General features: G+C 45.2%; 2 protein-coding genes across 8 annotated transcripts in view; one reads left to right on the top strand and one right to left on the bottom strand.

Moving 5' to 3' along the window:
- Positions 1 to 1,373: 1,373 nt before the first annotated feature.
- Positions 1,374 to 22,293, top strand: NASP (nuclear autoantigenic sperm protein). 6 transcript variants are annotated; one of them, XM_050961130.1, is made up of 15 exons: positions 1,387 to 1,530; positions 6,916 to 6,972; positions 7,803 to 7,913; positions 10,282 to 10,362; positions 11,219 to 11,325; positions 12,080 to 12,997; positions 15,621 to 15,703; positions 17,619 to 17,695; positions 17,855 to 17,928; positions 18,944 to 19,132; positions 19,336 to 19,502; positions 20,453 to 20,509; positions 20,613 to 20,684; positions 21,464 to 21,592; positions 22,129 to 22,293. In XM_050961130.1, the coding sequence occupies exons 1-15, from the start codon at positions 1,481 to 1,483 to the stop codon at positions 22,180 to 22,182; spliced, it is 2,226 nt and encodes a 741-aa protein (XP_050817087.1). In that variant the 5' UTR covers positions 1,387 to 1,480; the 3' UTR covers positions 22,183 to 22,293. The 6 variants fall into 6 exon arrangements, 5 of the variants coding, with proteins under 5 accessions (XP_050817089.1, XP_050817087.1, XP_050817086.1 ...); XM_050961129.1 differs by having other exon boundaries at positions 17,610 to 17,695; XM_050961132.1 differs by lacking the exon at positions 21,464 to 21,592 and having other exon boundaries at positions 1,384 to 1,530; positions 17,610 to 17,695.
- The window catches only part of CCDC17 (coiled-coil domain containing 17), a 39,377-nt gene continuing 37,516 nt past the window's right edge, over positions 22,268 to 24,128 (bottom strand). For both annotated transcript variants that reach the window (XM_050961100.1, XM_050961102.1), the window contains one exon: positions 22,268 to 22,528. In XM_050961100.1, the coding sequence (XP_050817057.1) occupies positions 22,499 to 22,528 (30 nt within the window). In that variant the 3' untranslated portion in view covers positions 22,268 to 22,498. The remainder of the gene's footprint in view (positions 22,529 to 24,128) is intronic.

Raw genomic sequence — 24,128 nt, 5'->3', positions numbered from 1 at the left:
CCCTCTTGCTCCTTGTCCTCTGACTGCCCCCTCCTGGGACCCCTGTCCTTAACCGTGCCCTGGGACCCCACCCCCTATTGAAACCCCTCCTGACTGCACCAACTGATATCTACCCCCCCACCCCCAGGGCTTCCATGCTTATCCAACCCCCTCAGTTCCCTGTCCCCTGACTGCACCTTCCCCCCAAGAACCTCCTCCCATCTGACTGCTCACTGGGAGTCCCTACCTCTTATCCAACCTCACCACCCCCTTACCATGCTGCTCACAGCAGCAGGAGCTCGCAGCCCTGCTGCCTGGCCGGAGCCTGGCACACTGTTTGGCAGGAGCCGCAGGCCAGAGCACTGACAGCATGGCAAGCTCAGGCTGCAGTGTAGGGGAGACAGCTGGGGAAGGGCCGGGGGTTAACCTTCCCAGCTGGCAGCTCAAGGGCTGCCAGGATGGTCCTGCAGGCCATAATTTGCCCACCTCTGATTTATATGATGGGATTATTTGACTGTTCACCTCTATTCTTTATACGTTTTAGAACATTGTTTACTTTTTATGACTGCTATTGCCTGTTGAGCAAAAGATTATTGGCCTGGGCTAGCAGGAGGGCTCTTCAGCGTGGGAAAGGGGGTGGCGTACACTTTGTCTAAAGGGCAGCCCCAACACTCCTGGTGCTGTCCCTGTGTGGAGCTAACGCCCCCTTAGGCTGGGGAGCACCCACTCCTCTATTTTAGCACGTTTTAACTGCGCACACCTCACTGCCATGATAAAGGAGCGTCGGAAGTGCGTTGGCACGTGCTCCCGCGGCCGGTGGGGCCCACGAGAGGCAGATGTTCCCGGGAAGTGCCATGGGGCGCACACAGTGGCAGCAGCAGATCCCCGGCAGCGGGAGGGCCTAGGCCAGTGGAAGGGGCTGGGCTGAGTGGGTGCGAGTCCCGCCACAGGGGTTGTGTTGAAGGAAAGTGCACAGGGCAGACCCCAGGGGCAGGGCTGGGGGTGCTGCACCAGGGGCCGGGGCTGCAGGCTCCCTGGAGGGAGCGGGCCTGCACGGTGCACTGCAGGGACTCCGAGGCTGGAGGCCGCGGGGAAGATGGCGGCAGCCGCAGCCCCTCTGTTTTCATCGCTGGTCCCCACAGCGGGCCAGCTCCTGCAGGTTGCCCTCCCCTCCGACTACGTTTCCCAGCATGCTCTGCGGTTCGCGTCGCCAGCGGCTCCGCGGAACTACCTTTCCCAGCATGCTGCGCGGCCGCCTCTAGACTACCTTTCCCAGCAGGCCGTGCGTCAGAGGCGCGCCTTGGGGACTACGTTTCCCTGCAGTGCCGTGCAGCCCCGGGTTCGGAGAGGGCCGCGCTCGAGGGCCGCGAAGGACGCTGGGAGCAGCAGTCCGCGGGGCTTGCGCGCGCCGCGAGGCGGGTCCGGGGCGTGTCCTCAGGGTATATAGGCAGCCGGAGGGGCCGGGGGCTGCACTCTGCCGTCGTCGCCCCTGTCAGACTCCATGAAACCTGCTGCTGCCCGTGCTGAGCTCGCGCCAGGCCCCGCGCCTAGGTACCGCGGCACGGGCTGGGCGGGGCGGCCCTGCTTCGCGCTGGCGGGTGGGCCGAGCTGGGGGGGGCGGTAGCGCGGGCCGACCAGCAGGGCCGTGGCTCCGCGCCGCCGGAGGGGGGCGGCTCTGGGAAAGGCTGGGCTCGGAGACCCGAGCTCCGGCCTGATGCCCCTCGGCGCGCCGCCCGCCCTGCCTGGCGGTTCGTGCTGCCCCTTCCTCGGGCGCCGGCGGGGGCCCTTTCGGAACGCTAATGAATCCCACGTGACTCGGCCCCGGCTCCGCCATGTTTGTTGGGGGCAGAGAAGCCCGACAAGGCAAACCTGCCGCTCCGAGGGGGCAGAGCTGTCGGTGTCACGTGGCTCGGCCGCTGCCTGTGAGCAGCCACCGCTGGGATTTGGCGCCAAACGGGGGGCGGGGTTGGACAGGGGAAAGGCGGGAAAAGGGCCCATTGTCTCCGTGAGGGGCGGCGCCTTCTCACGGAGCGAGACCCCGCCCCGTGCCTGGGGTGTGTAGTGTGGGGGGCAGTCATCGCTCCAGCCCCCCCAAGCGCTGGGGGGGGGCGGTTACTCACCCCCCTCACACTGAGCCCTAAGGGGTGGGGGGAAGGTGCCTGTAGTGTGTGTCACTCTCCCACCCCCCACCCCCCCCGGCCAGTGCTGGAGGGAGGGGGCCGTGGTGCTGATTGTGCCCTTGCTCGGGGACGGTGCTGTCTCCTCACACGTGGGATAGGAGGCCCCCCTGTACCTACCTTGTGTAAACATAGCATTGGCCTTGGCTATGGGGTGCCTGGTCTCTGGCCCTGTGGTTTCCACTCCTGCACCAGGCCCAGCTTTGATTGGAGCCTGACTTTGTGAGCTGCTCATTGTGAAGGTGCCTCTGTGCTTGGCACAGCCAGGGGTGGGGTGGGGGGCTGTATAAGTGATTAACACCAATGGGCTGAGTCTCAGATACCCCTGTATGTGGGGTACCTAGGATCCCTTTTCTAGAAGTCAGGAGTTCTGAAGGGCAGACTTTAAATGACTTACCCAAGGCTGGGGCAGAGTAGGATTTGGCGTTCTGAGATGTAGGTACCATACCCACAGGCCCCACACACATCTGTATACTTGCAGCCCCAGATACGGCTGTAGTTCTCTACAGAATAACTTCCCTAACTTGTACAGCAAGGGTTAGGAAGGCTGGTTTAGTGGGTGAGGCACTGGAGAGCTGAGTTCAGTCTCATCTCCCCTACAGATTTCCCAATTGACCATGTACCAGTGAATGTGCCCAGTGTTTTCAGTCCCTACCTGGAATACTACCTTATCTCTGTGTTGGGATGATGAAGTCTATTAATAACTGAGAAACTGTGGCAATGAGAGCTGTATAAGTACCTAGGTAGTATCCTGTGTCACTGAATGAGTTGTCTACATACAAATTTGTATGTAATCTGAATTGGTTTCCTAAAACCAAATTGGTTATTTTGGTGCAGTTCTGTTTAGATGCTCTTCCTTTGTTTGAACCTGTGAGTGTCAAACCACAAAACTGCACTAATTGCTTTAATTATCCTGGGTTTTAAGTTGTGCAGGTAGGTAAAAGTAAAGAGATGCAATATTATGCAGCCAGGCCTAAAGAGAGGCTCTGAGCCTAGCTGGATTGTGTATACGAAGCAGCATGCCTTGTTAGCAAATCCCCACTTAACAAGTGCTGTCCCCTCGCCTTAAGATATACCCCAATGTAGCTCCTCTGGCTATTAGGGCTTGGCTCCATGTGGTCCTGCTGGGTGATGGTTCATAATTAAGGGCACATTTTGTAATCCCATCTTTGAGCCAGAGGTAGGAAATGGGCTGTATTGGCTACCTCAACTACTGTGCTCTCTTTTAAGGGCCATTGTCACATTAAGTTCTTCTGACAAAAACCTCAGATTTTTAAAAAGTGCTTTTTGCTTTAAATAAAATCTGTTCACAATCTATACTGCTACACTTGATGTAGTTTGGGAGGGGAAGTGAACTTTCAAAGTGAGAATGGTCCTTGAGTCTGCTCTAAGAAGATGCATGGGAAAAGTTAGTGCGCTTTTTTTTTTTTTTTTTTTTAAGCACTAGGCTCATAGACTCCAGGACTGGAAGGGACCTCGAGAGGTCATTGAGTCCAGTCCCCTGCCCTCATGGCAGGACCAAATATTGTCTAGACCATCCCTAATAGACATTTATCTAACCTACTCTTAAATATCTCCAGAGATGGAGATTCCACAACTTCCCTAGGCAATCTATTCCAGTGTTTAACTACCCTGACAGTTAGGAACTTTTCCTAATGTCCAACCCTAAATCTCCCTTGCTGCAGTTTAAGCCCATTGCTTCTTGTTCTACCATTGGAGGCTAGGGTGAACAAGTTTTCTCCCTCCTCCTGATGACACCCTTTTAGATACCTGAAAACTGCTATCATGTCCCCTCTCAGTCTTCTCTTCTCCAAACTAAACAAACCCAATTCCTTCAGCCTTCCTTCAGAGGTCATGTTCTCAAGACCTTTAATCATTCTTGTTGCTCTTCTCTGGACCCTCTCCAATTTCTCCACATCTGTCTTGAAATGCGGTGCCCAGAACTGGACACAATACTCCAGCTGAGGCCTGACCAGTGCAGAGTAAAGCGGAAGAATGGCTTCTCGTGTCTTGTTTACAACACACCTATTAATGCATCCCAAAATCACATTTGCTTTTTTTGCAACAGTATCACACTGTTGACTCATATTAAGCTTGTGGTCTACTATGACCCCCTAGATCTCTTTCTGCCATACTCCTTCCTAGACAGTCTCTTCCCATTCTGTATGTGTGAAACTGATTGTTCCTTCCTAAGTGGAGCACTTTGCATTTATCTTTATTGAACTTCATCCTGTTTACCTCAGACCATTTCTCCAATTTGTCCAGATCATTTTGAATTTTGACCCTGTCCTCCAAAGCAGTTGCAATCCCTCCCAGTTTGGTATCGTCCGCAAACTTAATAAGCGTACTTTCTATGCCAATATCTAAATCGTTGATGAAGATATTGAACAGAACCGGTCCCAAAACAGACCCCTGCGGAACCCCACTTGTTATACCTTTCCAGCAGGATTGGGAGCCATTAACAATACTCTCTGAGTACGGTTATCCAGCCAGTTATGCACCCACCGTATAGTAGCCCCATCTAAATTGTACTTTCCTAGTTTATCTATAAGAATATCATGCGAGACCATATCAAATGCCTTACTAAAGTCTAAGTATATTACATCCACCGCTTCTCCCTTATCCACAAGGCTCGTTATCCTATCAAAGAATGCTATCAGATTGGTTTGACACGATTTGTTCTTTACAAATCCATGCTGGCTATTCCCTATCACCTTACCACCTTCCAAGTGTTTGCAGATGATTTCTTTAATTACCTGCTCCATTATCTTCCCTGGCACAGAAGTTAAACTAACTGGTCTGTAGTTTCCTGGGTTGTTTTTATTTCCCTTTTTATAGATGGGCACTATATTTGCCCCCTTCCAGTCTTCTGGAATCTCCCCCGTCTCCCATGATTTCCCAAAGATAATAGCTAGAGGCTCAAATACCTCTTCTATTAACTCCTTGAGTATTCTAGGATGCATTTCATCAGGCCCTGGTGACTTGCAGGCATCTAACTTTTCTAAGTGATTTTTTACTTGCTCTTTTTTTGTTTTATCTTCTAAACCTACCCTCTTCCCGTAAGCATTCACTATACTAGACATTCCTTCAGACTTCTCAGTGAAGACCGAAACAAAGAAGTCATTAAGCATCTCTGCCATTTCCAAGTCTCCCGTTACTGTTTCCCCCTCCTCACTGAGCAGTGGGCCTACCCTGTCCTTGGTCTTCCTCTTGCTTCTAATGTATTGATAAAAAGTCTTCTTGTTTCCCTTTATTCCCATAGCTAGTTTGAGTTCATTTTGTGCCTTTGCCTTTCTAATCTTGCCTCTGCATTCCTGTGTTATTTGCCTATATTCATCCTTTGTAACTGACCTAGTTTCCATTTTTTATATGACGCCTTTTTATTTTGAAGGTCACGCAAGATCTCGTGGTTAAGCCAAGGTGGTCTTTTGCCACATTTTCTATCTTTCCTAACCATCGGAATAGCTTGCTTTTGGGCCCTTAATACTGTCCCTTTGAAAAACTGCCAACACTCCTCAGTTGTTTTTCCCCTCAGTCTTGATTCCCATGGGACCTTACCTATCAGCTCTCTGAGCTTACCAAAATCCGCCTTCCTGAAATCCATTGTCTCTATTCTGCTGTACTCCCTTCTACCCTTTGTTAGAATTGCAAACTCTATGATTTCATGATCACTTTCACCCAAGCTTCCTTCTGCTTTCAAATTCTCAACAAGTTCCTCCCTATTTGTTAAAATCAAGTCTAGAACAGCTTCCCCCCTAGTAGCTTTTTCAACTTTCTGAAATAAAAAGTTGTCTGCAATGCAGTCCAGGAACTTATTGGATAGTCTGTGCCCCGCGGTGTTACTTTCCCAACATATATCTGGATAGTTGAAGTCCCCCATCACCACCAAATCTTGGGCTTTGAATGATTTTGTTAGTTGATTGAAAAAAGCCTCATCCACCTCTTCCACCTGATTAGGTGGCCTGTAGTAGACTCCCAACATGACATCACCCGTGTTTTTTACCCCTTTTAGCCTAACCCAGAGACTCTCAACACTTACGTCTCCTATGTCCATCTCCACCTCAGTCCAAGTGTTTACATTTTTAATATATAAGGCAACACCTCCTCCCTTTTTCCCCTGTCTATCCTTCCGATGTTTCCTAAACTCCAGAATAGTGGTCCTGTGGGCTAGAGCTAGCTACATGTGTGATGCTGGCTCCTTATTTCCAGCTACAAAGCTGCCTTAAGATAGGTAAAATGTATTCATTATTTCCCATGTAAGCAGGTGCTGTGGTTGACATGGGTGTTATGCAGTTGATTCTGAGTGGGATGGGAGGTGTTCATGAATGGTTGAGCTAGCCAATAGTCCAAGACTACCTCCTCTTGAAATTAGGGCTGATCAAAATCTTTGTCAATTTCTTTTGACAGAAACTTGGGTTTTTAATTAAAGAAAAACTTATGTGAAAAGGGTCTGGTTCTCCTTACTTACTTTCTTATTAGAAAATCAGCAATTTTTGTTTGGAAAGGGAAAACTGAAGTGTTGGTTACTGATGAAAAGTTAATTTTCTACATAAATTTTTGATCTGCTATAATTACGGTATGGTCCACAGTGTAAACAAGCTTGCAGATACCTATTCTGGAAAGTCAGAAGTTTGAAATTGTGCACTAGATTTCTCATATTACTGATTCTGGAAATGTGAACTTCTAGTCACTTCGTCACCATTTGGTAACACCATGTACAACACTGCAAATCCATTCTAATTGCTTGTTGAATCTTCAGTTGTAGAATGGAAGAGGAATTGGCTGCTCCCTCCACTTCTGCAGACAAAACTGATAGGTAAGGGATTTGAGTTAGCAGGCTAAGGTTGGCAAACAAAAAAAAAAAAAATAGGGTACTAGTGGATCTTATTTCAAATTAATATTTAAATCTGACATTGTGCTTAGCTCTAGATATTAAAGGTTATAGATATCCCATGTTGCCGTTCAAGAAACCACAGTTTAGGAATACTCTTGTTTTCCCCCTTTCTGGGCTAACACTGGTTAAGTCCTTATTCCAGAGAAACACTGTATTAACAGCCTTTCACAAAAGTTTGCTCTAAGCATGGCTGCGTGACAAATGTGTGGGGGCTTTTTAATGGGCGACAATAGGCCAACATTTCACTCTTATGCAGGTGAGCTTCGTGTCTTCATGAACTGTCCCCTTCTTTCTGCAGGACTTCATACGGTCTTCTGTCACATTTTCAATGTAAACGACTCTTGTCATATGGAAGTGTTGTATATAAGCCTCTGACTTAGCAGAAGACTGAAGGTTGGCTATTGCATTAAACAGTCTTTCTTTGATCTGTTTCTTGCAGTTAACAGTTAAATTTATTCTCATGTGAGAAATGGAAAAAATCTTTGTCCCCTTAGTGCTGGTGCACATGAAAGTTCTCCAGCAGTAACTGAATAATCGTGGTGAGGCTCTCTATTTAGCACTTCTATACACATTGCTGGTTGATGTTTGATTCTTGGTGGGAAGAGGTTTGAAGGCTGGATTTAAAGATTCTGGGAAATGGAAGCATGTGACTGAACAGAAAGGGGCTATAAACATTCCTCCAGTTTGTACACGTAGAGATGTTCTCACAACTGTACCGCGACTAACCCAGCCTGTGTTCTATAACTTTACAGTATGGATGTGGATGGAGAAGCCAAGAAACTACTGGGCTTAGGACAGAAACACTTGGTATTGGGAAATATTCCAGCAGCTGTTAATGCATTCCAGGAAGCTGCTAGTGTATTGTAAGTAACTGAACATACCTTTTTCTTTTCTTTTTTTAACTTGAATTCTCATTTTGGGTACATCATTGAAGTGAATCAAACTGAAATGTAGATACTTAACTCAGGCCTAGATAAGCTACGTTTATAGGCAGTTTGCAAGTATCTGAATATAATTACCTGGAAAATTGAGGATTGTACCATGTCTGTGTAGATTTCTTTTGAAATAATGCATTATTTGTGCTGCTTAGACACTTAACTATTGGAGTAGTGACCTACAGTGCCTCACAAATCAACATATCAAGAAACCAAATCAGCGCATACATTGCAAAGTAGGGAATGTTCTGCAATGCAAATCTCCTTAATCTAACCCAGAGGTCAGCAACCTATGGCATGCGTGCCAATTTTTAATGGCACGCTGGAGCCTGCCAGGACTCCAGCATGCCATTAAAAATCCTGCCCAGCCAGGCCCGCTCTCCTCTGTTCTCTGCTCCCCCCGTGGGGGCAGGGAGCAGAAGCATAGCCATGCACACGGGGTGGGCAAATGGCCCCACTCTTCTGGCACAGCAAGCCGCGAGGTCCACGCTCCTGGGCCGGAGCGCCGGGCTGAGCGCAACAATCTATCGGCCCCTCCCCCTGCCTTCTCCTCTCCCCTGGAACCCTGCTGCCGCGTGCAGCGCTCTGAGGGTTGGGGCTGCGCGCTCCCACAGGGCATCGTTTGGCTCCGCGGGGAGGCAGACATGCTCCCTGCTCAACTGGAGCCATGCCGCCACCACGCGCAGCACTCTGAGAGCCAGGACTGTGCTCTCCCGTGGGGCAGTGTGTCTGGCTCTGCGTGGAGCCTCAAGGTAAAGGGCCCCGGGTTGGGGGTGTTGGATAATGGGTGGGGGCAGTCAGGGGACAGGGAGCAGGGTGGGTTGGATGGGGGAGTGGAATTCTGGGGGGTTGATTGGGGTGGGGGTCTCTGGAGAGGGCAGTCAGGGAGCAGGGGGGGTGGATAGGGGTCAGGGCAGTCAGGGGACCGGGAGCAAGGAGGGTACTGGGAGGAGGGGGCAGTTGGGGGGGGGGGGTCCTCTGGAGGGTGTGGTCAGGGGACAAGGAGCTGGGGGGGGGGGGGGTTGTGTGAGTTGGGAGTTCTGGGGGTCCTGTCAGGAGGCAGGGGTGTGGAGAGGGATTGGGGCAGGCAGGGAGTGAGAGGTGGGGTTGGATGGATTGGGAGTTCTGGGAGTCCTGTCGGGGTGGGGAGCAGTTGGATGGGGCATGAGAGTCTTGGGGGTCTGTTTGGGGATGGAGGTGTGGATAAGGGTCAGGGCAGTCAGGGGACAGGTAGGGGGAAGGCTCCAGTCTGGGGACAAGGAACAAGGAGGCTTAGATAGGGGGTTGGGGGCAGGTGTCCCAGGAGGGGGTAGTCAGGGGACAAGGAGCTGTGGGGTTGGGAGTTCTTAGGGGGGCAGTCACCCAGCCCTCTCCCCTGACCCTCTTCTGCACACACACACCACGCCGTCTGCACTGAGCCCCGCACACACCCCCAGGCCCCTGTTCTGAGCCCTGTACCTCCCTCATACACACCCAGCCCTCTGCTTGACTCCTTCATCCCTCTCACCCCAACCCAAGCCCTGACTCTGGCACTCCCACCCATACCTAGCCCCCCCTCTGCCCTGACACCCCCAGCCCTGACTCCAGCCTGCCCCAGCCCTCTGGGTCCTGGCTGCCGGCCCCGCACAGTCTGCTGCTGGTCTGGGGTTCTGGCTAGTGGACCCTTGCCAACCAGGGTCCCGGCCGTAGGCCTCACTCAGCCTGCTGCTGACCTAGGTGAACAGAACCCCAGAGCAGCAGTGGGCTGAGCTGGCCGGTGGCGTAAGATCAACATTTTAATTTCATTTTAAATGAAGCTTCTTAAACATTTTGAAAACCTTGTTTATTTTACAGTACAACACTAGTTTAGTTACATAATGTATAGACTTAGAGAGAGACCTTCTAAAAAACATTAAAATGTATTACCGGCACGCGAAACCTTAAATTAGAGTGAATAAATGAAGACTCGGCACACCGCTTCTGAAAGGTTGCTGACCCCTGGTCTAACCACTAGAGAAACATAATCTATAAATTGCAAGCAAAGCAGAGACAAATTGCTTAGCTTATAGAGGAAAAGAGCATTTAGAACAGAAGATGGTCTGGAAAACCCACTACAATCAGAACTTCCAGTAAAACCATTCCAGTTATCAGAAGGGAGAGAACTGGCATTTGCCTAAGGGTGGAGGTCATGTGGGAGGTAACAGCTTAGAAACTGACTGTCCCACCCAGAAAAGATTTAAATGTTGTATATCTGGCAATGTAAAGCTATTTCAAAACATGGTGCCAATAAGCTGTATTAACTTTTCTTACTTTATAGGGGTAAAAAGTATGGCGAGACAGCAGATCAATGTGCAGAAGCCTTTTTTTACTATGGAAAATCTCTCCTGGAGTTAGCAAGGTATACTAAGAAAGACCCTCTAGTTGGCTTGTCAGTCCTCTGAATACATAGTATATCTCCTTCCTGGATTTTGACATCTTAAGATGGTATTTTAATTTCTTTATAAAGGGGATACAAATGGGGGAGTACTTTGATAGTAGCAACTGAAAACTTTAGTTTGGAGCTTTTTGGATGAAACACCAGTTAAATGTAATTGCTTCTCTTAAAAATAAAAATTTAAAGGAGGTAGCTGTACCTTACAGGTGGGGAATGGGCGTTAGAATAAGGGGGTAGGTTATTGATAGAACGCTTGAACTCAAGGAAAAATAGGAGAAATATACTCTGTAGGACGGGGCAGGCAAAAGGGAACTGTTCTTACCTAGATCTCTAGCAAAAGTCTAACTGGAGTCACTGGGCACCAGTCCGTCTATCCTAAATATTTTTAGAGCGTCATCACCATGTTCTCTTGCCACACAAGTATGGCACGATGCTCACGATCTACTGAAATCAAGAGTCTAGCCTGGAGTAAGAGGCTTTTGCAGTCTAGAACAGGGGTATAGTAGAATAAGAACATAACATAAGAACGGCCGTACCGGGTCAGACCAAAGGTCCATCTAGCCCAGTATCCTGTCTATCGGCAGTGGCCCTTGCCAGGTGCCCCAGAGGAAGTGGACCTAACAGGCAATGATCAAGTGATCTCTCTCTCCTGCCATCCATCTCCATCCTCTGACAAACTGAGGCTAGGGACACCATTCCTTAGCCATCCTGGCGGTAGGTAGGAGAGGTGCTAGGTAGATCAGTCAAATGCTATGTTCCTTTGTGCACAAAATGTATTCCTTGGTGCTTGTGTGCCGCTGACTTGCTTCTATTTTTCTAGAATGGAGAATGGTGTATTGGGAAATGCCTTGGAAGGAGTGCAAGTGGAAGAGGAGGAAGGAGAAAAAGCAGATGACTCAATGGTAGAAAATGCTGATAACGTAGATGGTATGTAGAACTGTCTAACATGCCATAGAGATGCCAAGCTGTATTGCCTTGTGTAAATATCGGACCTGGATTCTTTACTTTGCTGCTCTAGATGATCTGAAACTTTGTACCAAAACTTTTAGCAGGTGAAGGAGTCTTGTTCTATAAATTTCCCAAACCTAGCTAAAAGATTTTTTTATTTTGCAAGAAACACTTCTTTCACACTAGTTTTGACTCAAGGGGTCACAAAACTTGTCAATTGTGAAGCATTACACTCAAACTTCCTTTCCTGTTCTAAGCTTTCAGCCAGCTAGGACTGCTCTGTGCACTTGCAGCAGTACAGTGGAATGTGGTGTCATTCATTTAAGTTGGTCATAAGGGGAGAATTTATTTTGTCAGACTCGCCAAACTGTCCTCTCTGTAAAAGTTCCAGGGCAGCTTTCATTCTATAGTACATTGCAGAGGATTATTGCACGAGGAGGTTTTTATCCATCTAGACAAATGGATTTAACTTGGCATTTCTTGCTCAGCTGTGACTAAAAATGCTAATGCATAAAACTGTATATTGCTTGAGTGGTCATTTACAAGACTGTAGTATCTCCCAGAGTTTGTTGCTTGGGACTCAGCTTCTTTAGATTTAAAGAAGAATCAAGTTTAGGAACATGTGCTATACACACACATTGGAGGGTCTGAGGGTGGTATTTTCAATTTCCGTTAATGCTTTTATCACTAAACTCGAAGAAATGTTTATGCTTCATCTTCCTTAACTATGTAGAAGAAGCAAGGGAGGAGTTGAGAGAGCAGGTATATAACGCCATGGGGGAAAAGGAAGAATCCAAAAAATCTGCAGAAGAGTCTCCAGTACTGAGTGAAGCTGGGAAGGAAACAGAAGGAGAGAATGTGGAGATGGGAGTTAAAACAAGAGAAGAAGAAGCAATTGCTGACATGGAGACAAAGCTTAAAGAGAAGGCAGAAGAGCAGGTAGAGGCAGATATGCAGGAGAAGACAGTGGGAGAAGAGCAAGTGGCAGAAGCTATAGGAGAGCAGGCAGAGGTGGCTGTGGAAAAGGAGGCTCTGGCAGAAGAGCAGGTGACAGAAACAGCAGAAAAGCAAGTCGAGGCAGCTGTGGATGAGAAGGCAGTGGCAGAAGCCACGGAAGAGAGGGTAGAGGAGGCAGTAGCAGAAGCAACAGAAAAGCAAGTTGAGGCAGAAGCCATGGAAGAGCGGTTAGAGGCAGCTGTGGAAGAGAAGGCCGTGGCAGAAGCCACAATAGAGACAGCTGTGGAAGAGAAGGCAGTGGCAGTAGCCATAGTAGAGGCGGCAGCTGTGGAAGAGAAGGCCGTGGCAGAAGCCACAGAAGAGCAGGTAGAGGCAGCTGTGGAAGAGAAGGCCGTGGCAGAAGCCGCGGAAGAGCAGGTAGAGGTAACTGAGGAAGAGAAGGCAGTGACAGAAGCCACAGAAGAGAAGCTAAACAAGTCAAAAGAGGCACTGGCCTCAAAAGAAACACTGTTTGCAGCTGGAAATGCCACTACATCTGCAGAGGGCAAAGAACCAGCTAATGAAATGCAAACTGAAGAAAAAGTTGAAGTAGCTGTTAAGGTAGAAAAAGAGAGAGATCACCTGATGGAAGAGGGAGATGGTGCTAAGGTAGAAAAAGAAGAAGAGAAAGATGACCTGATGGAAGAGGGTGAAGGTAACAGGGATAGGAGAAGTACTTGTGGGTGGATTACTTGATGGATTTGACTTGCTAACCAGGGGTAAAGGTTTACTTTTCCATTCAGAATTTTCTGTTTGCCATAGACTAATGGACACTTGGGTATAAAGTCAGACAAGGGGCACTTGGGTATAAAGTCCTCCAAGTAACTGGCTTCAGTTAAGTTTCAAGGAGCAATGAATAGTTTTAGTTTCCATCTAATGCTTAACTAACTGCAAAGCAAAATCTTTGTGGCTATCATTTTGGGGGCTGTGGCTAGCTTCAGTGGTAATGTTTGGAAAGCAATAACCAGGCTGGTAGAGAATACTGAATGGATGTCCACTTGCATGTGTCTGGGTTTATTGCACTAACCTTCAAATACTTGGAACCACAAGTTGCCTCTGGTCCTAATCTCCAATTCTAGACCATGGGGCAGTAAAGTAGAATCCACTGAATTGATACATAAAATAGAAATCTCCTTGTTATGAGAATTGGAACTCTTCTGTGGAATCTCAGTGAGTGAAGAATGAACTTCATTGTGAAACTTAAATTTAATATCTGATAGGCTTTAAAATTCCATTGTAAATAGGTGCTAGCTAGTACAAGCTTCTTCCTATGTAGCTTTTCATGTCATTCTGCTTCCCTGCTTCATTTAGCTGCTTAACTATTCTAACAAACCAGAAAACAAACTCCATATGCTTTCCAAAATAACATACACTTGAAGAGGCTGCAAATCATCACATGGTATCTTGATATTCCGACAATCAGTCAGAATGACTGCATGCTTGTGCCAGTTGAGCTATTCACAGCCTTACTTAATAGTGACCAAATATCCGTGCAGTTTCTTAATTTCTTTAGCAATCTCTGGACAATATTAAAGGCATCTTTCATGTTGAACATGACAGTGGAACTGTCTGTACCAATCACAAAGGATGTAATATAGCTACACTATAAAGCAGTGGCTCTCAACCCTTCCAGACTATTGTACGCCTTTCTGCAGTCTCATCTGAATATAAATATTACTTATATTTTAATGTATAGCATATAGAGCAGTATAAAGAAGTCGTAGTCTGTATGCAATTTTAGTTTGTACTGACTTCGCTAAAGCTTTTTATGTTGCCTGTTGTAGAACTAGGCAAATATCAAGATGAGTTGATGTACCCCTTGACCTCTGCATACCCCCGGGGTATGCGTACCCCTAGTTGGGAACCACTGCTCTAAAGTATCTTCAGTTACCATACATTGTGCAGATAGACCCTTGTATTCTTTCTCTTGCCTCAAACTCAGTCTGTACCCACAAGAAAAATAGTTCTTAACTTTTATTTCCCAGATGAGAAAAAAAGCACCCTGACATCCATTTACTAACTTTGGGAGTGCTTATTTGACAACCACATCATGGGCTAATAAATGTCTTGTCCTCCAGCCTTGAGTTTTAGTCACATTTGCAGAGGTACATTATCTAAAAGTGTCTTATTAGGAAGCTAAGCACCTAGCATCTTTATTCTCACTCTAATCAATTACGTCTCATCCACAGAAACTTGGTCTGCTTTTGTGGCAGGTAGCCATTGCCAATATGGCTGTTGAATCTGGCTCTAGTTATGGCAGTTACCACAGTTGACCTCTCACAGCCATGTTTTTTGTCAAAAGTAACGGGCTTCCTCAAGAAAAGTAAAATTTGACCAGCTCACAAGCCTGTGTCAGCTTCCGAACATAACAGAGCCGCCTTTTTCCAGATATACACCTCTACCCCTATATAATGCTGTCCTCGGGAGCCAAAAAATCTTACCACGTTACAGGTGAAACTGCGTTATATCAAACTTGCTTTGATCCACCAGAGTGCGCAGTCCATTCCCCTCCACCCCCCAGCACCGCTTTACCGCGTTATAGCCGAATTCGTTCATCTTATATTGGGTCGCATTATATGGGGGTAGAGGTGTATAGTAGATTGCCAAGCTTGTATAAGATACTAATTGTGTATAGCAAGGTTTCCCATCCACTTTCTTTATGTATCAGATAGCTTGTGCCCAAAAGTAAATGCTGGCTGCCATCCATTCCCCTTCGCCTCCCACCCGCTTTCCTCTGGCTTCCTCTTGCTAGGATTAATTATGTAACTCTACATTTAAAGCACTTTGCTGCCCCGAAAATTCACAAGCTGAACTGGTACTGCAATATAGCAAGTTGCCTCATAAAATCTTCTAGTTGTCTGAAATCATAAGCAGTTTGCATTTGAGTTTTAGGCACAGCTACCACACATGGGGTCAGAAATATTATCTTGCTGAAAACATTTGTGACTTGTAGGATGACATACCCGTCATTGGGTGTTTTTACAACTCCATTGACTTCACTGGGAGCTCCCAGGGAATATGTCCAAATTTACCCCTAAATAAACTTCCATTCTAGGCAGTACTAAGTCAGAAAATTTTAATGTTAAACTGCTACTGTAGAACTACAGTAACTCATGTTTTTAGCAAGGTGGGTAGTGCGAAGGCTGCAATGTCACTTTGACTGTTCTAAAGTTGCACATAATATTCACTGAGACAGAGGAAGATGCTTCCTTTAAAATAAAAAATAAAGTCTGTGTATAGCAAATATCCTCATTCTCCTCCACAAACTTTCCTTGCAGAAACAGAAGGATCAGATGAGGAAGATAAAGAAAATGACAAAACTGAAGATGATAAAGAAAATGACTTGACCGTTGAAGATAAGGTGAGCTTTATTGACTTAAATTGATGATGTGTTCTTCCACATTAACTGAGAACTAATGCTTATGGATGAATGGCATTGGTTAAATCCAGGCACAGAAGTGTTCTATTCCTGACTTTGAGCCCTCGTCATATTCTGGTAATCCTGACACCTTTGCAGACACTTCACAGTGAAAATATTACAATCAGCATATTTCTAGTAGTCTTAGGATCAAATTATTGTTACTTGTGAGCTAATGCCCCCAAGATGATATTATTACACTTGTCCTACTTTGCCTTCTTGGTCCTTGCCTGACTGATATCTTTGCGAAGTGGTAGTGGTGCCATTACACATTTTTCTCTGGACCAATAACTACATTCTGGCAGCCAGTGCAGATACAGATTGTACCAGACTGCAGTAGTCTCACAATGACCATACTTCAGCATCACCATTTGCAATACACCGCTTGTAACACCCATCTGATTCTCCATTAATCTGTTAAAAGATTATATCCTCCTCTTTACTTCCACACCTCAACGATTTGGGGTAAGGTGGATTTGACAGGGTTGGGAAGGCAGGAGGTAGTTCTGGCAGCTCATGGATGAGCCTCTTTGGGACAGTTGCCAGGGATATGCATAATCACTAGCGCATGGGGACTGTGTGGCTCTCCTGTGTGTCAGTGCAGGGATTGCATCCTTTTGAATTTTTAATTATGGTGCTGTAGCAATTCAGCACACCTATGCCCTGATTTAAAGGACTTGCTTAACATGGGGTTTCTCAGCCCATGGGTTGAAACGCAAAAATTGGGTCACCAGAATGTGCCAGTGTCACAGAACTGGCTGGGCTCAGCTCTCCACACTAGATGTTGTGGTCTGGGGCGTTGGGTTTCAGCATCACTCAAGTTTGGCCCCTCTGTCACAGCGACAAAGTCGGACCAAACCTGAGCAAAGTTGTGACTGCCTAGAGTGGGGAGCGGAGCCCAATCAGTCCCACAGGACACAAGTTGAGAGGGAATTGTTGGTGTCATGTTCACCAGTAATATCGTCTGCCCATGGGTGTGTGTATGTGCGCACTTCTTTTTGGAGAGTTATTGGCTCACCGCGCCTCTACCCTCCGGTTCCTTCTCCAGACCCACTAACTCCTTCACTGAACCCCTAGGCCCTCTGATCTCTGCCCCTCATGGGCCATGTGGGAGCTGTGTTTTTTGGCAGGGATGTCTTGGTTTTCTTTATCCATTGGTGGGGGGTTTTGCCAGTTCGCATCTGGCCAGAGCATCTGGAATTTTAGCCCTGAGCCCCCTGCCAGATGAACCTCTGTGGGGAGGTAGGGCCAGTATAGAGTCTGGGGGCATCTTAAGATGTGGTAGTGGTGTCTCTGGGTTGCGACAGGTTATCAGGGTTCACAAATGGGTCCTGACCCTGACACAAAAAGGTTGAGATTATCTGGTTTAACATACACCATATTTTAGCAGGCCACTGCACAACTGCTTTAATTAGAATTTCTTTACCCTGTTGTGTTGGTATTGCCATTTGCATCTAATGGATTACCTGGCTTTAACAACCTTACTGAGGTTTTGCTCTAGCTCCTTTATCTTCTAATTCCTCGTCCTCTTAATTAGTAGTATCTTAAAATTAAACAGTTTCAAGGTAATGTTGGCAGAGATTTTCAGTAGTATTCAAATGACTGTAAATAAACTGGAGATGTAGTCTTAAACAGAAACTGAAATCAAGAACTCATCTTGAGTCTCCACTAACTTGAAAAATAGACTACTGCATCAGCTTGGGACAGTCTCTAGCTGCAGTGACAAACGAAACAACTCACTGTGGCTTTAAACCTTAAATTGCTGATGAGCCACCTTTGGTACATTGTTGCACATTGCTTCACTGAGACAAGTCTCCATTTTTTAAATAAAATTAGAATATAATTCTAGTCTCTTCAGGAAAGTGAAGAGGATGACGTTGGAAATCTGGAGCTGGCCTGGGATATGCTGGAGTTGGCAAAAGTAATCTATAAAAGGTAAAACTTGATCTGAGTCTTCCTTTATTTTATTATTTTTTTAAATAAACTTACAGGAAACCACTGGGGAGTTGGCATAATAGAGGTACGCTAGATAAAGAGGGGGAAGCCTCTGATCAGGGTGTTTATAGCAAACTAACTAAAGTTTTCTTGATTTAGACAGGAAACAAAAGAAGCTCAGCTCCACGCTGCTCAGGCTCACTTGAAACTAGGAGAAGTTAGCGTTGAATCCGGTAAACTGCCTATCTGAAATCTGATTGTACATAAAACATGCAGTATTAAAGTGGCTTAATTTCTTGCTAACTTTCACCCTATCTCACCCACCACATACTTATTTAAAATTGCTGGAGAGATCAGATAAACTTCAGACCGCATGGGGGGGAGATGCCCACAAGTTTGAATAATCTTGGGACAGATCTGGGAATAAGCCAATTACCTGCCAACTAAATTCTTGAGCAAAGTGGGGGAAGGCCATGTTGAGCCTCAACTTGCTTTAATTTCTGGAATAGAAATAGTAGTGGCTTGGAAATAGGCGTGTACACAATAGCTGCTCTTGAATGTGGCTCCAGCAACTATAGGATATGGAGAACTTTTTCACCTTCAGTAGTAGGCCAGAAGCCAAACACACCAAACTGCTGTCAGAATGAGATAGGGAAAATACAAATTGAGAACATGTTGGGTTCTAGAAATGGGCGGACTCCGCAAAACACTCAAGTTGGCTTTTTGGTGGTGTTGAATGCTGTTGCTTAATCCTGAGACTTTTGCCTCCACTTGAAGTCTGCCTCTCCCCTTGAAACAATGTAGTTCTTTATCATCTTTGCCATTTTCTGTTTGGCTAGAAAGTGGTTTCAGACTGAATTCATCTGGGAAGGTTCTGTGGGTTAGGATTGCAAAACTAGGGTTTGCAGTTTGTCTGCTTTTATCACACTGTCCCTGCTTCACCTGTATAGTTGTCTTCCCATGCTTGTGTAGGAAAGAGGAAATGCACTTTTAAAGTAACTGTCTAAATTGCTGCCAAAATGTGGGGAGAGAGTTGGGAAGGGAAGTGTAACACTATATGAAATTGACTAACTCAAGTTGAGTGTCCCTTTTATTGTTAGCATCCCTCAGTGAGGCAACTGCTTTCAGTTCATACAGAATCTAAGAGCAGTCTATGGAATAAATTAGATGGGGAGACAGTCTGGTAACTTTGTTTGTTTGGCTTGATACTTATTGTATTTGTAAAGGTTTATGGCTTTTCTGTTGTAGAAAACTATGCACAAGCTATAGAAGAATTTCAGGCATGCCTTGCCTTACAGCAGAAGTACCTCGAGGCCCATGACCGCCTGCTAGCAGAGTCGCACTACCAGCTGGCACTGGCATATCACTACAACAGCCAGTTTGATGAAGCAATTCTGCAGTTCAGTAAATCAGTAGAAGTCATTGACAAAAGAATGGGTGAGTAGACTTGCGAAACTTAACTAGCGAACTGGTTAACTGTCATAGGAAAGCTGGATTGAGCTGAGGTTAGTAACATGGAAGCACACTACTCTCCACAGTTCTCTGAATGGTCTCTAATGAAGGCAGAGAAGGCAAGGGCACTTGAGCTATACGTTGTTGGTTTAATAAACTGCTGACAACTTAAACCTGTATTCCTTTAGTGATGCTGACTGAACGAATAAAGAAAGCAGAAGGAGGATCTACTGAAGATGAGAAGGAGATCGAAGAATTAAAGGGACTACTTCCTGAAATTAAGGAAAAGATAGAGGATTCAAAGGAGTCTCAAAAAAGTGCGAGAGTAGCTGAACTGGCTTTGAAAGCAACTCTGGTTAGCTTTTAGTTTAATTACTTTTCTAGTAAGTTGGCATTAACTAATGGTATAGCTGAAGGAGAGCAGAATCACCCACAACAGCAGGGTTGGCTGTATTGGTCTAGAATTAGTGATTGTCTGCAAATGACTTACCTTCCCATGACCAGAAGCTGTTAAATCACTCAGAATGAAATATGGCTCACTTCCCTTTCCCTTTGGGGGGGAGGGGGGAAGCATTGGACTATCACATGTCACCACTCTGCTTTTCTCTCTTGATAAAGCTACCTCTTATTGGCCAATCAGCTGGCTCTCAACAAAGGGGCTTGAGGAGACAGTGACATCACATGTCGGCTGTTTTGTTTAGCACTAAATAACCATAAGGGCAATGCTCTTTGGCAAGGGTTTGGGTTTTTGGCCAGATGTCAGTAAACTAGACCTGCAGAGATTCCTGGGTACAAAGATACAGCCTAGTTTGAGAGTCCTAAATTTGGTTTAAATCTGGTTCAGCATCTGGTGGTGGCATATATCCTGAATAGTTGTATAGTGTAGCCAGCCTTTCTGAAGGCACTTCTACATTGAAGACCTTTTTAAGGTACCTCTTAAGCAGGGGAACAATTAAGTTCTGCCTATCTAACTGATAGGCAACCTGTTTGCTCATTCACGGTGACATATTAATTTGTTGGGTTGGAATAAATGTCTACAAATTGGGTACTTGGTAGAAGAAACAAAATAACCAACACTGGAGATTAAGTACTTCATAATTTTACAGTCAGAATTGCATTTGTTAATGCAGATATAATAAAACGCCACATCATAGAGAAACTAAACAAACCTATTAAACCATAACTTACTTCATGGTATAGTAGGAACCATGGATTTGTAGTGTAAAGTCCCAGCATGCTGTGGGAGCTCAGAAATACAACTGGAAGCCAGTACTTTGTTAATCACTATAGTTTCTTTCATTTTAGGTTGGAGGAGCTACCTCCAGTTTTACACAGAGTGAAGAAAGCTGTTCTGTTTCCACAGTGAGTGAATTAAATCTGAGTTCTGACAGGCATTTAAATACTACTAAATTGGAAGGTTTTAATGTTTGATGTCACTCACATTACAACCTCTATCTTGTAATAGATTCCTGTAAGAAAACCAGCTGATGGAGCATCCCAGTGTGTTACAGACATCTCTCATCTTGTCAGAAAAAAGGTGTGTCCAGATATATAGCTATTTGGACAAACTACCACTGGCTTGCACTGTGTATCGTTTGATTTCTTGGCTAAACAAAGCCTTTAACTATCACTGTTACACACAGAACAAATTCTGAAAAAGTAGGAATACTGCATAAAACTCCTTTCCACTGGGAGCCAATCAGTCTTCCTGGAGAGTAGCTTTTGATGGTTCCTTGTATGCTTTACAGCACTCAGCCTGATCCACATTAGTTTAACTTCAAAGCTGAATTGTGTGGGTCCTGTAAATAAGTGCTCCACAGACTGAGGCCCTGCATGAAGGAGCACGGCAGGCCAGGCCATAGATATTATAAAGGCAAACAAACAGGCTGAGTTGGGTTCCCTTATTTCCAAGTGGAAATGGAGTATTGGACTTAAATAATAAAGTAGCAAAGCCAGTCTAAATGTGTAGTAGTCTTACTACTAGTAAAATCTGACGACTTGGAGTAATGAAATATGGGCAACCTTAAGGGAAACCAGTGTTTGGTCTTGGTGGTTTTTTTTGTGTGTGTTGTTTTGTGTTTTTAACACTGAAGTGAGTTCTCATTAGTATTTTCCTAATCTAAATCAAATTTCACAGTACTTTTCATTTGCCTACTGTATGTACTGTTACGACACACCATGGCTGTCTGCATTTTGTCACAATAGCCTCTTTCAGTCCATCTCTGAGCAAGTTTGAAACATCTTCCATCAGCTCTGAAGCTTAGATCAGATGTCATGGGTACTAAAAACAAATTTACTAAACAATTTTGTCTTCAGAGGAAACCAGAGGAGGAGACTCAACAGGGAGACAATGAAGCTAAGAAATCTAAACCAGAACCGGCTGTCAATGGTGGTGGTGATGCTGCCCCCAGTGGAAATGAGGTTGCAGAAAAAATGGAAGCAGAGGTGGGCAGCTGAGTCAGGAGTCTGTGCCATGTATATTTCCTTCTCTGTTCAGGCATATCTTTCATGCCTGGTAGATCTAATGCTTTATTGCCTGCTGGTTGTCTTCCTAAGACTCCTATAGAAGGAGCTGGGGATTTGCCCAATTCAGCAGAGTGCATGTTACACACAAGATGTCTGGCCCGTAGTCATTTGGAAAGTAAACTTGCCCTGTAGCATTACCCACTTGGGAGACAGCAACTTGGAGTTCAGTGTATGAAATTACAGCTGAACTAAAACACAAGATTCTCCTTTCTCCTAAAGCACTGGTGTGCAATGAAATAGAAGTCTGTTTGTTCTTAAAATCAAAGGGCTCTGAAGCTGTGAACCTGTCTACATATATATTTGAGTTGTGCTTGGTTCCTGTAACTACTGATGAAGCATAGGTAACCAGTCAATGCAATTCTCCAAGCTACCAAAACTTTCCCAGCTGGTGCATGAATTAACTGATGTGGAACATGTAATACTGGCTCTTAACAAAATTCATTCCTCTCTTTCAGACAGAGAAAAGGCCACAAGTGGAATCAGGGGCTGCAGTTGAAAGTACAGTATGATAGGTCTTCAGTGTGGACCACTCCTCTCCTCTCAAGGAGAATGGTTTTGTATATAGTGTATTTTTTCACTTTGGCAACTTTTGTATGACTTCAATAAAGATTGTAAGCAAATGTTTTTCAGTTTTTTCCTCAATAGGGGCGAGACATAGTCCTGGTACAGCAGTATAGATGAACAAATTCTCATCTATAGTACTGTAAACAAAATGTCCCAAGGAGCTTGACCCAGCTACTTGATGTCTGCAATGACGTAAATTGCATGTCATGGGTGTCTTGCTTGGCTGATGTAGTGGTCCAGGAAGAAGATACAGTTGACTTTCTAGATGTGATCTAGAATTAACAGCCGAGCCTGAAATAAGGAGAAAACTGAGGCAATAATTCTGTTAACAAAGAGGAGTTACAGACAAAACATAACTTTTTTAAAAAGTGTAGGATGCCTCTAGAGTTGGGTTCTTTACTACCAAAGAGATAGGAAAAGCAAACATTCCAATTCTTATGTTTCCAAGTGGTTTCCAAGAAAATGGTGAATGAGGCCTTCATTTGGATGGAAATGCAAATTAAAAATGCACAGAAACCCCATTCTAAAATGGTATTTTTATTATTTAAAGAAGCTTTAACTATGCATGATACTTAAGGTCTTTTCAATTTTTTTTTATATTAACCCAATTTATTAAACTAAACAAAGGCAGCATTAGCTGTAATTACTGCATTGAGCTGATTCTGGTTATGTCCTCTAAGATCATTCTCTGTCTAGTTTTTATTCATAGACTAAAAAGAGAAAACAAGCTTCCAGGTTGCGTTTCATCCCCCCACAACTCACCGATTTCTTAACTTTGAACTAACTAGTCACTGGAACTATTCTCCCTGCACTTGCTGAAGAGGCTACTGCTGTCAAACTGGTTATTGCACTTCAACAAATTCTAGTTTCAGGAGCTTCTACCAGTTCCGTGTTCTGACTTTCTTTTAAAACGGGGCAGCAAATGCATAGTATATTTTTAATCTAATTTTAAATCATTGGGTCCTGGTAAATATTAGTGGTGCACTTCATATCTTGTCCTCTTGGTGAAAGGCAACCAACTTGTAAATTATTCATAGGAACTAAAAGTGGGGAAACCCCCAGTGCAGATTGTGAGTGGGTGTGAAAAGAAGGGAGGCTGTCTCCATTCTGCAAGAGAATGTGATGTTACTAACATCAATGTAGGTTTGAGTTTATCAGTTAATAAAACCATAGTGTGAGGAGGACCACAAATTATGTAACTACTTCTAGTCTGCCCCCCTGCCAGGATGGATGGTTGAGAATTGCCACTGAAGGAGCTTCCCCAACTTCCCTAAGGCAGTTTGTTCCATTGTCTTGCCTCTTGTCCTGCCCTCCGTGGCAAGAGAATTATTCTCCATCTGTATGGCAGCCTTTCAAGTAGTTGAAGACATACATTATACCTTCCCCCATATTCCAAACTAAACCTCCCTAGGCAATTTGTTCCAGTGCAGAACCAGCCTGACAGGAAGTTTTTCCTAATGTCCAACCTAAATTTCCCTTCTTGCAATTAAGTCCATTTTTGTCCTCTCTCTTAACAATCTTTTATCTACTTAAACTGTTATGTCCCCTCAGTCGTTTTTTCCAGACTAAACCAACCCAATTTTTTCCAGTCTTCCCTCATAGGTCATGATTTCTAGACCTTTAATCCGTTTTGGTGCTGTGCTGGGGACTCTCTCTAATTTGTCCCTGTCTTTTCTAAAATGTGGCACCCAGAACTAAACATAATACTGCAGTTGAAGCCTAGTCAGTACAGAGTAGAGAAATTACTTCTCATGTCTTGCTTACACCACTCCAGCTAATAACATCCCAGAATGTTTGGTTTTTTTTTCAGTGTTTGACTCACTTAGCTTGTGATCAACAATGATGCCCAGCTCCCTTTCCACAGTACACTCCTTCCCAGGCAGTCATTTCC

Source organism: Gopherus flavomarginatus, chromosome 7, assembly GCF_025201925.1.
Source record: "Gopherus flavomarginatus isolate rGopFla2 chromosome 7, rGopFla2.mat.asm, whole genome shotgun sequence".
Classification (NCBI taxonomy): domain Eukaryota; kingdom Metazoa; phylum Chordata; order Testudines; family Testudinidae; genus Gopherus; species Gopherus flavomarginatus.
Note: the sequence above shows the minus strand (reverse complement) of the source record. Positions and strands in the feature narration are given on the sequence as shown.

Bases quoted from the DNA above. Each gene is read 5' to 3' on its own strand.
- NASP (XM_050961129.1), top strand. From the start codon at position 1,481: ATGAAACCTGCTGCTGCCCGTGCTGAGCTCGCGCCAGGCCCCGCGCCT. The intron at 17,929-18,943 runs GTAAACTGCCTA...TTTCTGTTGTAG, and splicing joins AGAAGTTAGCGTTGAATCCG to AAAACTATGCACAAGCTATA. The intron at 19,133-19,335 runs GTGAGTAGACTT...GTATTCCTTTAG, and splicing joins AGTCATTGACAAAAGAATGG to TGATGCTGACTGAACGAATA.